General features: G+C 39.9%; 2 protein-coding genes and 1 long non-coding RNA gene across 8 annotated transcripts in view; 1 reads left to right on the forward strand and 2 right to left on the reverse strand.

The window, feature by feature from the left end:
* Cep192 (centrosomal protein 192) overlaps positions 1-10,531 on the reverse strand; it is an 80,143-nt gene extending 69,612 nt beyond the window's left edge. For 3 of the 4 annotated variants that reach the window (XM_028774281.1, XM_028774279.1, XM_028774278.1), the window contains exons 1-7: positions 10,454-10,519; positions 9,826-9,996; positions 8,254-8,421; positions 6,863-6,991; positions 5,097-5,245; positions 2,580-2,632; positions 786-906 (exon numbers count right to left, since the gene is read on the reverse strand). In XM_028774281.1, coding sequence (XP_028630114.1) covers positions 786-906; positions 2,580-2,632; positions 5,097-5,245; positions 6,863-6,991; positions 8,254-8,417 — 616 coding nt within the window. In that variant the 5' untranslated portion in view covers positions 8,418-8,421; positions 9,826-9,996; positions 10,454-10,519. Of the gene's footprint in view, positions 1-785; positions 907-2,579; positions 2,633-5,096; positions 5,246-6,862; positions 6,992-8,253; positions 8,422-9,825; positions 9,997-10,453 lie in introns of all 4 variants that reach the window. The other variant, XM_028774282.1, reaches the window with a different exon arrangement.
* LOC114626769 overlaps positions 10,240-15,382 on the forward strand; it is a 10,322-nt gene continuing 5,179 nt past the window's right edge. The window contains exon 1 of one of the 3 annotated variants that reach the window (XR_003712286.1): positions 10,240-10,487. This is a non-coding gene — a long non-coding RNA (uncharacterized LOC114626769). Of the gene's footprint in view, positions 10,488-10,691; positions 10,780-15,382 lie in introns of those variants that run through there. The other 2 variants (XR_003712284.1, XR_003712285.1) reach the window with 2 other exon arrangements.
* Positions 13,720-15,382, reverse strand: part of Seh1l (SEH1 like nucleoporin) — a 23,812-nt gene continuing 22,149 nt past the window's right edge. The window contains exon 9 of the mRNA XM_028774284.1: positions 13,720-14,359. Within this exon, the coding sequence (XP_028630117.1) occupies positions 14,167-14,359 (193 nt within the window). The 3' untranslated portion in view covers positions 13,720-14,166. The remainder of the gene's footprint in view (positions 14,360-15,382) is intronic.

Consider the following 15,382-nt stretch of genomic DNA (forward strand, 5'->3'; position numbering starts at 1 on the left):
GGGGAAGGGGAAGGGGAAGGGGAAGGGGAAGGGGAAGGGAAAGGGGAAGGGGAAGGGAAGGGAAGGGAAGAGAAGAGAAAAGAAGAGAGAAGAGAAATCATGGAAGGGGGGAGGGTTTAAGGTTTAGGATACAACTTAATGGTAGAGTGCTTGTCTAACATGCAGGAGGTCTAGCACTGAAGACCCAGGACCACAGAAGAAAAGAAACAAGAAGACAGACATTGAGAGACTGACTGATAAGAGTTATCTGTGACACAGGAGGATCCTGCACATCAAGGCCAGTATGACCTTTCCTCTCAACAATTAAACAAAAACAATGTCTTTAATGCCAATACTCAAAGGCGGAGGCAGGCAGATGTCTATGAGCTAGCTGCTGGACTGCATAATCTACCTAGAGAGTTCTAGACCAGCCTACATAGTGAGATTCTGTCCACAAAAAAGTAAAACAATAAATCTTGCTACTCAGAATATTCAACAGAAAAGCCAGGTCTGATGGCACAGGCCTTTAATCTCAGTACTCAGGAAGCAGAGACAGGTGGATCTCTGTGAGTTCAAGGCCAGCCTGGTCTACAGAGTTTAAGGCTATAGCGTGGTAACAGCCAGGGCTGTTACACAGAGAAACCCTATCTCAAAAAAACAAAACAAAGCAAAACAAGTCAAGAGAGTCTTGTTACAGGCAGAAGGAAAATACAAAGACAATGACCAAAAGTGTACTAACTACTGCAATACAGACAAAAAGTGAAGTGGCAAGGGAAAGGCAGAGAGCATCGCTCATTCTGTGGTACCAGAGGAATCGTCCAAGCTTGTCAGTGTCAAAAGTTTCTCATTGTCTAATAAACTGGTATGGCTGAAATCACTGTTTGGATTCTTGGCTTCGAGATGCTTCTTAGGATCAGGCATAGCAATCTAAAAAGAAACAATTGGTACAGGGCTACAAAAAAGACCAAGTATTTAACTTGCAGTGCAGTAAATAAATGAAAATACAGGTTAGTCAATGAAGAATGTCGTTCTCCATGAACTAGTAGCATCCCTTCTTAGCCTACTCTACTTCCCTGCTCTGACCCACCTCAAAACACAGGGCACTATCACACTGCCTCCACAGCTTACAAACCCAGTGACATGGTAAACACACCTCACAACTGAATTTGGGCAATACAAGGCTTGCTACCAGAAGTGAACACACTATGAAAGCTGGAATAAGTATCCTTAATGCAAGCAATCTTTCCTATCATTATTTAGAACTACCTATTTCTCTTCTCTCCAACCCAAGGATCAGCTAACACTAAAGGGCATGAGCAGTTTACCACAAACAGTCACAGCCCAGAATGAAAATCTAACACTTCCTTGTCTCATTTATTTCACACTAATATTAAATATATATTAAAACCAGGGATATCAGTTTAAGAGTTGACTGCAAAATGTGCCTAATTTTGAGATTAAAATCATTGCATGTCAGTGTGATTTTATATTTATACAGGACAGGCCTCAACTAGTCCAATAAATACATAAGACACAAGTTAGTGCCAGAACTTTTATTTTATTATTTTTTGAGACACGGTCTCACTATGTGGCTGGCTTGGAACTTGATAGTAGAACAAGCTTGAAGTTGTAGAGATCTGCCTCCCGCCTGCCGCCTGCCCTCCGCCTCTGGAGTGCTGGGATCAAAGGAATACACAACCACATCTAGACAGAACTATATTTGAATCTCCTCATTACTAGAAATAAACCACTCCTTTGTTTTTGAAGCAGAAGGTGATGATTAGTGTTCCAACCTGATAGAAGTTAGACTCACCTAGGAGGTAGGTCTCTGGGGTTATCTACTATAAGTACCTTGATTAATAAATTCAAAAGGGCCCACTTCCTGTAGATGGTACCACTCCCTAAGCAGGGAATCCTAGATAGTATAACTAATCCCAGCGCTCTTGAGGCAGAAGCACACAGAGGCAGGCAGAGTTCAAGACCAACCTACATAGTGAGTTCCAGGATAGCCAAGACTTCATAGAGACACCTCATCTCCAAAAACAAAATATCAACAAAAAATGTAGAGAAAGCAGTCTGAGCATCAACATGCATACATTCACTGCTCTCTGTTCCTGAGTATGGATTTGATGCTACCAGCTCACTCAAACTCCTGCTGCTGTAAATTTCCAGTTATAATGGACAGTAATGTGCAACTGTGGGCTAAAATAAAACCTTTATTCCTTTTTTTCAAAGGAGATGTTTATCACAGCAGCAGGAAGAGAAACTAAGACACAGAGTCTTCCTATATTTTCTCACCCCAGCCTCCCAAGTGATAGGAATATTGAGGAATATTGGAATATACCACCAAGCACTACTAAATTTCCATTTTTACTGTAAAAGTTCTGTTATGTACAAGCTTCTAGTTCTCTCTCTCTCTCTCTCTCTCTCTCTCTCTCTCTCTCTCTCTCTCTGTGTGTGTGTGTGTGTGTGTGTGTGTGTGTGTGTGTGTGTGTGTGTGTTTAATAAAAATGTTTACTCCAATACAACAGGGTATGTGTGTAATATAAACTTTTACTCCATTACGGCATTCCAGAAATTGATAATATATAAAAATTTACCTTGTGTTCTTGATTATTTGTCCATGATTTTAAGTGAAAATCAAGAGCTGAATCTATTAAAGAAAAAAAAAATGAAGGGATGGATTATTTTTCAACCTAATCATATTTAAAAGCAACAAATAGTCTTTAATCCCAGCACTTGGGAGGCAGAGGCAGGTGGATTTCTGAGTTCAAGGCCAGCCTGGTCTACAGAGTGAGCTCCAGGACAGCTCATGCTATACAGAGAAACCTTGTCTCGGAAAACCAAAAAATAAAATAAAATAAAATAAAATAAAATAAGATATAAAAGCAACAAATAAAAGAACTAAATATTTTTTATCTTGAAACAGAATAGATAATACCAGATGATAATACAGGAATTCATTCCTGCCCACCAGGAGTCAAAGACTTGGCCTCTCTCCAGGCCAGAGCAATGCAGCCAGCCAAACATGGACAGAGGTTACAGAAGCCATAACCTACAATAAATCCTTCCTTTCTCCAACTAAGGTTTTCCAGGAACTTGTCACAATTAAGGAGTCTGATGGGTATATATCCTAGTCTATTTTATTGTTTTAAGTTCTGTCAAACTCATTTCCAAAACAGGCCACCATTTTCTTTCTCTCTCTTCATTGTTGTTGTTTTGATTGGTTTGTTTTGGTTTTGTTTTTTTGAGACAGGGCCTCACTATGGAGTCATGACTGTTCTGGAAGCTAAGCTATATAGACTCTCTGGCTTCAAACTCAGAGATCAACCTGCCGCTGCTTCTTGCTTCCTCATGCTGGGATTAAAAGTGTGTGCTAGCATACTCAGCCACCATTTTCCATTTCCACCATCAAAGTTTGAGTTTCGGTTTCTGCAAATCTTCAACAATGTTATTTTTCCTTTTTTTGTTTTTTTGATTTTATGTGATTAGTGTTTTGTCTGTCTGTATGTCTGTTCACATGTCTGCAGTCCCCTCAGACATAAGAAGAGGTGTCGGATCTCTTTAAAGTGGAGTTACAGATGGTTGCGAGCTGCCATGTAAATAAGAGGAATCAAATCTGGGTCCCCTGGGAGAATAACAAGTGCTCTTAACCACTGAGTCATCTCTCCAGCTGCCGATTTTTATCTTTTCGATATATCTATTTTGGGTATGAAGCAATATCTCATGATTTTGACTTGCTTTTTTCTGACAATTTACACTCTGAGATACCTTTCTGTGTGTTTACTGGCCATGTGTAAAATTTCTATAGAGAACTGTCTACTCAAACCCTTTACATATTTGTCTTTTCAATATTAAAGTTCTTTATATATTTTTAATACTGGTACCTTTCTGTATATATAATTTGTAATTATATATTCTAAAAATACTTTTATATATTTTAAATAGATATGTAATTATATACAGAAAAAGTATTTTTCCATTGTTGGTTGTTTTGCCACTTTCTTGACAGCTTACAAGCGTAGCTGATAGTAATGTCTTCTATCTTCATAGATAATTGAAATTTTACATCAGGAGAAACACAAACATACCTAACAACTGTTCAAACTATAAATGTATATTTGCTCGTCAATCTTCTAACACTCAAATACAGTATTGTAAGTACTGATTTATAGCTCCAATTTATATCATTGCTATAGTAAACCAAAAGTATATAGTTTTCAATTTCTAGTTTTGAGTTCTTTCTCAAAGAGAAAGAAAAATTGGGGGAGGAGAGGAAACACAGCTGTGATGAGACATATCTGCAGTCCTGCCATTCAGGAAACTGAGGCAGGAGAGTGCTGTAAATTAGTGTGAGCCTTGGGTACACAGCAAGGTACAAAGCCAATCAGAAGTACATAGCAAAACTGTCTTCAAAAAACACAAGGGGCACCGGGCAGTGGTGGCACATGCCTTTCATCCCAGCACTTGGGAGGCAGAGGCAGGTGGATTTCTAAGTTCGAGGCCAGCCTGGTCTACAGAGTGAGTTCCAGAACAGCCAGGGCTACACAGAGAGACTCTGTCTCAAAACAAACAAACAAACAAACAAAAACAAAAACAAAAAAACAAAACAAAAAAAAAAACCACAAGGGGCACAAGCAAAGAAAAAGAGCAAGAATTTAGAGTACACACAGGAGCCACCAAGCAGGAGCATCCAGTAATTGCTGACAACACCCCACATTTTGTACCTTTCCTACTTTATATATCTACTTTAAAATAAATTTTTAAAATGAGTCACCTTTGAGTATCTTAAAAGTATAAATTTGATTGTCCAAGAAACAATAATTTATTTTAGAATCTCTAATTTATCCATTATATTAATACAAACGTAAGTTTCGACTGGTGGAAAAGTGAAGAATACTAGCAATGGACTCTGTAACAAACAGGAAGAGCTTCACCTACCAACAGCATAGTTCCCAAGGCCAAGGAAATCCATCAAGAGGGTTCTACAAAAGCCCATGACAAACCAAAACACTGTGTTTACCACGGGACAAAAGCAGAAGACACGTACCAAGCAGAGGACAGGGAAATTAAAACCATTAAAACATATACATGAAATAATTTCTAACACTTCATACCTGGAACCTGTTGCAGAGGGGAAACTCTATCCAGAAGACTCGGACCCTGAACGGATGTACTGTTAGCTTGCTTCTCTTCTGCTCTTGATCTCATGAGAGCACGGGACAAGTGTGGACTTTCTCTGTAGTTCTTTTTCCATGTAGCAGAACTTTTTAAGGGAGTAAAATCATGATAAAAATGTCAGTTACCTTTAGGTAATCTATAAAATTATTTCAGTTCTGTATTCTATCTTTCTAGAAATGCATTCTGAGGGCTGGATAAGTTGGCTCCTGTGGCACCAGATCCAGAGAGAATAATCTCACCACTACCCTGCCCCTCAAGTGGAAAAAAAAAATGTTTTTTTCTTTACCACATTAAGTATTATGCCTAGAAGACAACCCAACTTCCCTTTCTTTTCTCTCCTTCTCCCTCTCTCCTCTTTCTATTTATTTATTTATTTATTTATTTATTTATTTATTGTTGTTTTCAAAACAGAGTTTCTATATGTAGCACTGGCTGTTCTGGAACTTCCAGACCAGGCTAGAACTCAGAGACCCGCCTGCCTCTGCCTCAGACCCACCTGCCTCCTCTGCCTCCCAAGTGCGTCATAACCACCTAGCTAAAACCCTAGCTATTTCTAACAATGAGTTATACTTTCAGACACCAGAACAGTATGTTTGCCAAGACAACAAAATCTTTGAATTAATAAAGGTTTTGTAGTTGTTTTAATAGAGGGTCCCACTGGGTTCCTGGTTCCCTAGAATTTACATGAAGGCCTGGCTGGCCTGGACCATTGATATTCCTGCCTCCACCTCCCAGGTGCTGGGATTATAGTACGCCACCACAACTGGGAAATAAAGGTTTCACACTTCAAGATATGTGGCAGAAATTTCCCTACCTAATCTATTTGCAGCAGGAGACCTATGATAGAATAGGGAAAGGTGAGGTGGAGCTAAGGGAGGCAGAAGCAGGAAGGCAGGAGAGAGGAAAAAGGCAAAATGGCAGCGGACACAGACCCATGATTCAAGTAAATAGGAAGATATGAAATCTAAAGGTTAGGAATATTGGGATAACTTTCTAATCTGTGCGGGTATCTTATGTATTGAGATTTTACTGATATTCCATTGGTTAATTTTAAGCATCAAGAGTTTTGATTTACTGGGTTAGTGGAAGGTGGGTCTGCCAACAACCGGGTCACCACGGGGGCAAGCTAGAGAGAGCAGCTTGGGGAACCAGCTCCAGAGCTCGATCCTCCCACTGGAGAGTTTGTTGAGACAAAATGGGCTTAGTGCAGGAACATGGCGGATAAGCCAGGAGCCAGCCGGACGAGCTCTTTTCTAATACCTCCCTCTACAAAGTTAAGTTTTAGTTTTAGAGATTCTGGTTTTTCTTCAGTGAATACATACAGATGTATAAATTATTTCTACCTCTAAAATGAAAGATCAAAAATAATACTTGGCCAGCAAGATGAATCAGTAGATAAAGGTTATTTGCCACCAAACCTATTTCCCAGGACCAGTAACAGACTCCAGTAAGGTGTAGAAAATGTAATCAGTATCTCTTCTTTAGTTAGCAGATAATAAGCTTTGATACTTTGGTTGTCTTCCTGATAACTGCTTGTATTTTCACTTTTATCAATGACTGTTACATTTATAATCAGAAAAAAAAATTTAAAGGCTAAAAATGTAGTTAAAAGATATACATAAAGGTTTTTCTTACAGACACTAAGAAGTAATAATCAAAGACAAAGTCATACATTTTCCCCAAGTCTAAGGCGAGAACTTACTCATCATCATGAAAGCTGAGTTGTAATCTTTCTCTTGGCTCAGTGTTGTCACTCTGGCAACTGGAAGATGATACAGAAGGAACTGAAAACGTCTCTTCAATTAAGTACGATGCCTGGACATCAGGACACCTACACAAAATTATTAGGATTTAAATTAAATCTCACCTTGTTGGGCTAACAATATAGGAATTCTGGTAGAGCACTTGCCTAGCATGCATAAAACTCTGGGTTTGATCCCAACACTACATACTCTGGGTATGGTAGTACAGGCTTATTCATAATTCTATGTAGAAACAGGAAGACCAGAAATTCAAAGTAAGTTTGAGGCCAGCCTGGTCTACTTGAGACCTGTCTCAAAATTAACTAATGTCATAGGGCTAAAAAATATAATTAACCATCATCAAATAAAAACACACAGGAGCCCCAGTGTTACCATAACCCCTTTAGCCCAAAGGTAAAATTGCTATCCCTCATTGTTAGATTGGAAAGTAGTTCAATAGTGGTCAGATATTTAAGCACAATCTGAATTTACACATTGCAAAGACCACGCATGAAATCATGTGTGGACTAATATAAATAAAATGTACTAAGCCAAGCATGTACTTGGTTATAAAACTAAAATAAGAAATATAAAAAAAAATAAAATGTGCCGGGCAGTGGTGGCGCACGCCTTTAGTCCCAGCACTTGGGAGGCAGAGGCAGGTGGATTTCTGAGTTCGAGGGCAGCCTGGTCTACAGAGTGAGTCCCAGGACAGCCAGGGCTATACAGAGAAACCCTGTCTCGAAAAACCGAAAAAAAAAAATAAATAAATAAATAAAATGTGAAAAATAAAATAAAATAAAATGTGGTTTAGTTCCTAAAAAATAAGAAACTTGATGCGAGTAATTTAAAACTATTTGAATACAAGATAAGTTACTTCATAATCATACAGCAAGGGATAGGGAGGTAGATCAGGGTAAAGTGCTTATTTAACCAGCACAAGGTCCAGGGTTCAAGCTGCAGTACTATGAAAAGCAAAACAAAATCAGAAGCATTCGATAAACTCAGCTAGCAAGGAAAGGCAACCACACAAGCCTAGTGAAGCAAGGAGCAGGCTGAAATGTAAAAAGGGGAAACTGTCACACAAAAAGATGCAATGACTGCCACAATCACAGATCAACACCAAGAAACAGTTCACCAGTCTCCTTTCTCCAGCTAGAAAGCTATTCGTAGATGGACTTTCAGACATATTCTTGAACATAAACAGGAAAGCATATAAAGCCAGTAAGCTGGGAGACTAAGAGGATAACAGTTACCCAGAGAGAAGCCCTGGGAGCCAGAAACCCAACTCCTAATACATCCCATACTCTACTCTCTCAGTATATCACAGGGTTTGTAAAGTGAGTCTTACCTGTTGTCAATGCTGGGTCTGTTCTTGGCAAGTGTAGAAACAGCAATGGGCAAGCCAAAATTTGATGGAAAAGTGACATTTCCCAAAACCTCACTATTACCAAGTAGTGAATTGGCTAAAAAGCTTGGAAATGACTCTTCTGCTATTCCTCGGAAATCTTCCATCTCACTGCAACAACAGCATTTGAAAAATAGGTTGAATATTTTATTACCATAACATCTTCTAATGATTAAAAGAACAATGTTTCTTTTTTAAAAAACCAAGATTTTTGTAACATCAATAAGAAAGAATGAGCTGGGCGGTGGTGGCGCACGCCTTTAATCCCAGCACTTGGGAGGCAGAGGCAAGCGGATTTCTGAGTTCAAAGCCAGCCTGGTCTACAGTTCCAAGACAGCCAGGACTATACAGAGAAACCCTGTCTCGAAACCCTACCCCATCCCCCACCCAATAAAAAAAGAAAGAAAACAAAAGAAAGAAAGAAAGAAAGAAAGAAAGAAAGAAAGAAGAGAGAAAAGCAAAGATAGTATAAAACGAATGACTTTTAGAATAAATTTAGAAGTCTGGTATTTAGAGCTGGTGAGATGGCTCAGTGGTAGAGATGCTTGCTGTCAAGTCTGATGATCTAAGTTTAACCTCACAGAGTGGAAAGAAAGAATCAAGTCCCATACGTTGTCCTATGATATCTACAAAGGAGCTGTGGCATACATGGATACGTCTGACAATTCTAATTTCTCCTGCTATACCAGTTATCAACTTCTAATGTTTCTAATTTCAAATGCCTCTCTAGAGCTGAGACTCTACTACTACAACCCAACGCACGTTGTTCATTACATTTTAAGTCACTGAACAAGTGTTCCAACTATCCTGCCTAAGTCTAGCCTTATATGCCTGAAATCTAGGAGGCTGAGATGAAACTGCCTCTGTTTTCAGACCAGCCTGGTCTACACAGCCAGTTCCATGCCAGAAGAAAGAAGGTCTTATATTTAAAAAAAAAAAAAAAAAAAAGCTGTAATCAAACTAACTAAAAAAACAAGCCTGACAACCTAGGTTATCTCTAGAACCCACATGATGGAAGGAGAGAGCCAATTCCTACAGGTTATCCTCTGACATATATATGCACACATGTAATGATAATAAATTTCCAAAGCTAACCAAAACAAAACAAAAGCCCCACCCATGCATCCAGCACATTCCTAGAACTTTCCTAAATGAGAAACAGCACTAATTTCCCTTAGTAGTCCATTATCCACCATGTAATGTGAAGAAAATACAATGTTATTTATTAATCTACTGTATTTTAAACAAGTAACCACCTATGCAATTTCTCTTGGTGTTTTTTTTAAGAGTATAGTGGCTTCAATTCCCACATATTGGTTTACTTGTATTTAATGAATCGCATTCATGGGTACATTACTTCCTTACAGGTCTATGTATATAGTTACACACATTTAAAAAGCACATGCTGTAGAACCCAAAACACAGAGTTGCCAGCAATCATCATTTAACCATTGGCACCCTGTGATACATGTCAAAATTAGGTAGACATTCCGTATATAACTTTTCAAAACTTACCATGAAGTTCGCCCACAACGCTCAAATCTGAAGAAAAAGTTGGTTCGGTCGAAATGAAAATACCAGAAGCATGACCTCAAAAGGGTAAGTGCGAATGAATGTACTGTCCTGTATACAGCTGGCCTCCAAACGACTGTGTCAGAAGGGACCTCATGCTTAACTACACAAAGTCTGAAAGCAAAAAGGAAGGGGGCAGTAAAAAACAGTCTTTCGTTTTGCATTAGCTGTTAGGAGAAAGTGTGCAAACACCAGTTGACATAAGAGCCCTCCCCTCAGAGCGAACAAAAACATTACTTCATGAGGCAGGGTCAGTCAAAAGGACAGGACCGCCCATCAAAATACAGTAAAGCAGTCGCCAGAGCACTTTGCAAGAAGACAACACCGCAAAGCTCAGAGGCCATCGGTGCGTCCCTCAGAAGTGAGCAACCACCAGCCGAACGGGAGGAAACGCGGATGCGGCCGCTCCAAAGCCGAGGCAGGGAGCCTGGGCCACACGCGGGCGCCTGATCTCACACAACAGCCCAGCCTCCAGCCCGTGTCCCCACCGGGCCGGGCGGTCACCGCAGACGCCTAGAAGCCGCAGCCTTGCCCTCTCCCTCAAGTCCACCGCATCGACGACCCTCCTCACCAGACCAGGACCCCGACTCCGTCAGCCACGAGCGGTAGGAAAACGTCCGCTAAAGGGGAGGATCCGCGGCGCTACAGTGCGCATGCGCGCGCCCCGGAGGCCCGCGAGGACTCTCCCGTAGGAAGCGAGGGCGTGGTCTCTGAACCCGCTCGGGATTGGGCTAGACTCAGGGAAGGGGCGGGCAGAAGCCTGTGATTGGTAAGGAGCGCGCGTTCCTCGGTTTGAAGGCCCGAAGCCGCGCTGCTTAGACGGGAGAGATCTTTCCGTAGGCGCCGCTTTGAAAGCCTTGAAATTAATTCCTCAGTTTGAGAGCTCCCCAAAGATCCGTAAGTCGCCTTTCCCCACTAGGTTTTTTTTTTTTTTTTTGTTGTTGTTGTTGTTGTTTAATTTTCATATCGCCGCTTAGTAGACTCATAAACTTCATGGTTTGCTTTTAATAAATCATTCCTTGGGTTACACACGTCAGGAAAGTTAGCTACACCTAATCACTGTCCAGCGGAGTCTATGCGTTCCTTCGTGTCATTCAGGCTGTATCCCTGGGTTCCCAACTATCCACAATCCTCAAGTCATTAGAACTTAACCCTAAAACACTCAGCAACCTGTTGATTCTCCAGTGACAGAGATGAACCGAAATACATGCAGGTAGGGAAGCCTGAACTCTTAAGGCTAGACTACCCAGATATAAACCGAGTCTTCCTCCCTGGTCTTGGTCATGTGCCCTCATTTGTAAAATGGGGATAACTGGAGCCTTGGATGGTTCAATTCACACACCTGGGAAAGCACTCGCACCGGAAGCCCAGGGTACTCCTACTCAACAGAGGGGAGCTCCTAATGTCTTCCTTACCTTACATGCCAGCTAGAAAGACTAAAATTCCCAATGTACTCTGCAAATCTTTTTAGAGCTTAAGAGCCCCTAGAGGCCCTACAACCAGTGGTGCCTTCCAAAGAAACAAGTGATGCCGATTCAAACCAGTAAATGAAAACAGAGCAGCTCCAGTTCCAAATGCTTTCGTGGAATGTCTCAGCCCGTATCCAATCCGTTACAGGATATGAATTCAGAGTAATCTCAATTGATTAAATATCATGTGTAGTGAAAATTATGGTTTCTTTTAAAACCTAGGTATGTGAATATGTCTTTGTTTTAATCCCGGGTGTGGGATAAGAAGCTGCATCACGGGGCTGTGATGTATGCTAGCTGCAGATAGTTTAATTCTCGGGACTCTGGAGGCTGCTGCCCCTGGCTGCTGGTGTGGTTTGGCAAGTGTTTGTAAGCAAAGAGATGAGAAGCAGGAAATGCAAAGATTGGACTGCCCCCCCCCCCCCGCCCAACCCAATGCCCCAGTCAGCAGGATGTAGTCAAGAGGTCTACATCCCCTTTCTCTTCTAATCTTTCTCTCCTACCTAGTGTCTGGGGTTGGAAGGGAGGTAGAGGTATACTAACCCAATAAAATAGCTTTAAAAAAAAAAATCAACCAACAATCATGTTCCCTGAAAACAGCCGTCTCCACCTTAACTGTTCAACTCATGAAAACGCCATATTCCTTCCACATTCTGCCAGCTAAGGCAAGTCGGTGGCTTTTATACCTATTGGGCAATCTTGACTATAAAGCAGAGGCCCTGTTATTCACTATACTACACAAGTGTTTTCTCACACTAAAATGCATCTGCGGACTGATTACTTTTTATTTTTCACATATCCTCTAGCATATGCCATTAGTATACTGGACATGCTAGCTAAGAAATACTACATTAAGTTGGAGAATGGTCTCAAAGTCTCACTCTAATAGAGCCACTGAAATCTCGAAGACATAAACTGAAAATTCTAAGAATTATCACAGCATCCCAAGTGCTGGAATTACAGACATACACCACCACCATTTCTGGCTTATTTGACATTAAACACAACTCAAATATTCCTTTTATTTGAATATTAAAATAAGATCTGTTCTATCTAATCTTTATCCTCTAGCTAAGATGTTCTACAAATAGGTTGTAACAGGGGCTTGAGAGATGGCTCAACAGTTAAGAGTACTGACTGTTCTTCCAGAGGTCCTGAGTTCAATTCCTAGCAACCACATGGAGGCTCACAAACATCTGTAATGGGATCCAGTGCTCTCTTCTGATGTATCTGAAGACAGCAACAGTGTACTCATACATACAATAAATAAATATTAAAAACAAAAAGTTATAACAATGTCACCAATATTAAAAATCTACATGCACATATGAAATGCTTTTTTTTAACATCTCTTTGGGCTGGAGAGACAACTCAGTGTTTAAAAGTGCTTGCTACTCTAGCTGAGAACTCAAATTAGGTTCACAGCACCACTGTCCAACAGCTCACAAATGTCTAACTCTTCCAGCTCCAGGAAATCTGGCACTCTCTTCTGGACTCCAAGAGCACCTGCATACACTCCTACATGTACCCACACATAAACATAATTAAAAAACAACTATTAGAAAAGATAATAATCTCAACACTAAGGAAGTGGAGGCAGGCAAATCAAATCTCTGAGTTCAAGAACCAGCCTGGTGTACATAGTGAATTCCAAGACCAAGGCTATGTAAAAGCCTGCCTCAAAGTAAAACTGAAGACACTTGTCAGTTCTGAATGTTAATTTGCATGTTGACATTCTATCTTTAATGACATTTTTATTTTGTGTGTCTGTGTGTAAACTCACTCTCAATATGGTGTTTGTGTGGAGTCAGAGAACTACCTGCAGGAGTTGGTTCTCCCCTACTACATGTGTTTCTGGAGTGAACTCAGGTGGTCAGGTTTGATGGCAGGCATCTTTGCCACTGAGCCATCTCACCTGTATCTTTAAGTGTAACACTTGCTTGTCCCCTGGGGGTGGTTCTGGTTTGTTTTTTAAGCTTTTTCTATTTTTCTCTCTCTTTTTTTTTTTTTTTTTGTTGTTGTTTTGTGACATGGGAAAAGGATACTAAGCCTAAATTATCTTAAAGTGCATCCATTTTAGCCAGGTATGGGTACAAGCCTGTAATCCCAGGGAGGCAGAGGTATGTTATGTGAGAAGCTTGAGATCATGCTAGGCTACATAATCAGTTCCGGGTCAGCCTTTACAGACTCTCAAAACACAAAACCCAAGTACATGTGTTTTCTTTTTATAAGACAACAGATTCACACCTTTTAAAATATTTTTATTAAATAACCTACTTGGAGAATAATTACAAAATTAAGTAGTAATTCCAAGTAGTGAAAGGCATTTTCCTTAAAAAAAAAAAAAAAGACAAAAATATCCTTATGATTTGCTGCTTTATACACAGGAATGATTTATTTTACAGTCATTTGTAATATCTATAAAATTCAAAACATTTCTTAATGTCTGAAATACAGAGTGAAGTTCACAATGATATGCTTTCCTATGAAGCTACCTATCAACAGACAAAACTGAACTCTATGATAACAATTCCACACAGAATTTACAAGACAGGCACTTTGAATCAGATACTGGCAATCTTTCACAGTTAATACTGCTTTTTTGAAGCTCATCAAAGGTAACCAACTAGTGAAGCCAAGGATTCCTGGCGCAGAAGTACAAACACAGGTTTGGTTTCAAACACTTGAGTTGTGATACATGCAAGACATGCCCTAAATAAGAAGGATCTTCTAAAGGAAAATGAAGAAACCAAAAAGCAGCCCAGAATAAAAGCATTTACAAGCATCTGGATAATAAGGCCTTTAAGTCAGTGTTTTACACCCCTTCATTCTCAGGTAAGGGATTAAGAGGCCGAGAGAGGTATCCTCTGCGAGGGTGAGGATATTGGAGGTTGGCAGTGTCAGCATCGCAAGAGTGCTCTAGCAGAGGAGCAGGAGGAGGAAGGAGCTGGGCACAACTGGACCATCTTGATCCAGCCCGTGGGGAATCCAGAGGGGGAAAGAAATACCTGAAATAATGAAGACAGGAACAAAACACCAAAACAAAAACAACAGGGGGGAAAAGAGGGAGGGAAACAGAAGAAAAAGAGAAAAGCAGTAAATACAAAGAGAACCAAAGAAGAGAAAACATGCTGGAAGGAAGGAAAAAAAAAAGCTTGTCTATTCATGCCACAACCAATAGAACAGTACAAATCAAGATTCTCACTTGAATCAAGGTTGCTTATGAAGTCTAGAAGTTTGAAAAAAATACAATGTTAAAATGTCCCCCAAAATTATCAGTATGTATGTTACAGAGACATTCATTTTATAAATTTAAAGCCTTATCTAATCTCATCTGATTCTTTAATTTCCACAGCTGCTCTTCACTTTCAGCAATGCTGCATGTACTGTGGCAGCAGGCACACATTTTCAGTGCATACATGATACTGAGAACCATCCAATACACTACTGCCACATGCTTTTGAAAAATACAATCATTGGACAGTCTGAGTTTCCTGCAAAAAACTTAGAATAGCTACAAAATTTTGGTGCATAAAAAGACACAAAGAATTATAGCCTGTTAGTCTATCATCTTATAACTTACCCGTAATATATATGCAGTTTAGTAAATGAAAAGGTGTATACCTTTGTCATCAAAGTCAAAAGTTTCAGAAGGCAGAAAATCATTGAAACAACACATTAAAAATCCTGAGACATGGAATTTCAATTGCATGCACATTTTCTGAAAAATGTCAACTCATGTTTCCAAATTGTCTTAAAGGAAACCAAGTCGTATAGGATCACTCGATAAACATTCATGCATATATTAGAAACAGCCATCTCTTTAATGGGTATGAGATGAAAGCTTAGAAGTGCTTCCACCATTCTACTATCAAATAAAAACTAGCAAATGCTAATGTGCTGCTTGGCTACAAACCATTTTATCTCAACTGTGGTGCCAGATTAATGATCTGTTCCTTTACTGGTATTTTTAATTACAAGTATAAGTAGTTGTGTGGAAAATACCACCTGTAAAGTAGTTGTGTGGAAAA

This window comes from Grammomys surdaster, unplaced genomic scaffold (assembly GCF_004785775.1).
Source record: "Grammomys surdaster isolate TR1022 unplaced genomic scaffold, NIH_TR_1.0 239, whole genome shotgun sequence".
Classification (NCBI taxonomy): domain Eukaryota; kingdom Metazoa; phylum Chordata; class Mammalia; order Rodentia; family Muridae; genus Grammomys; species Grammomys surdaster.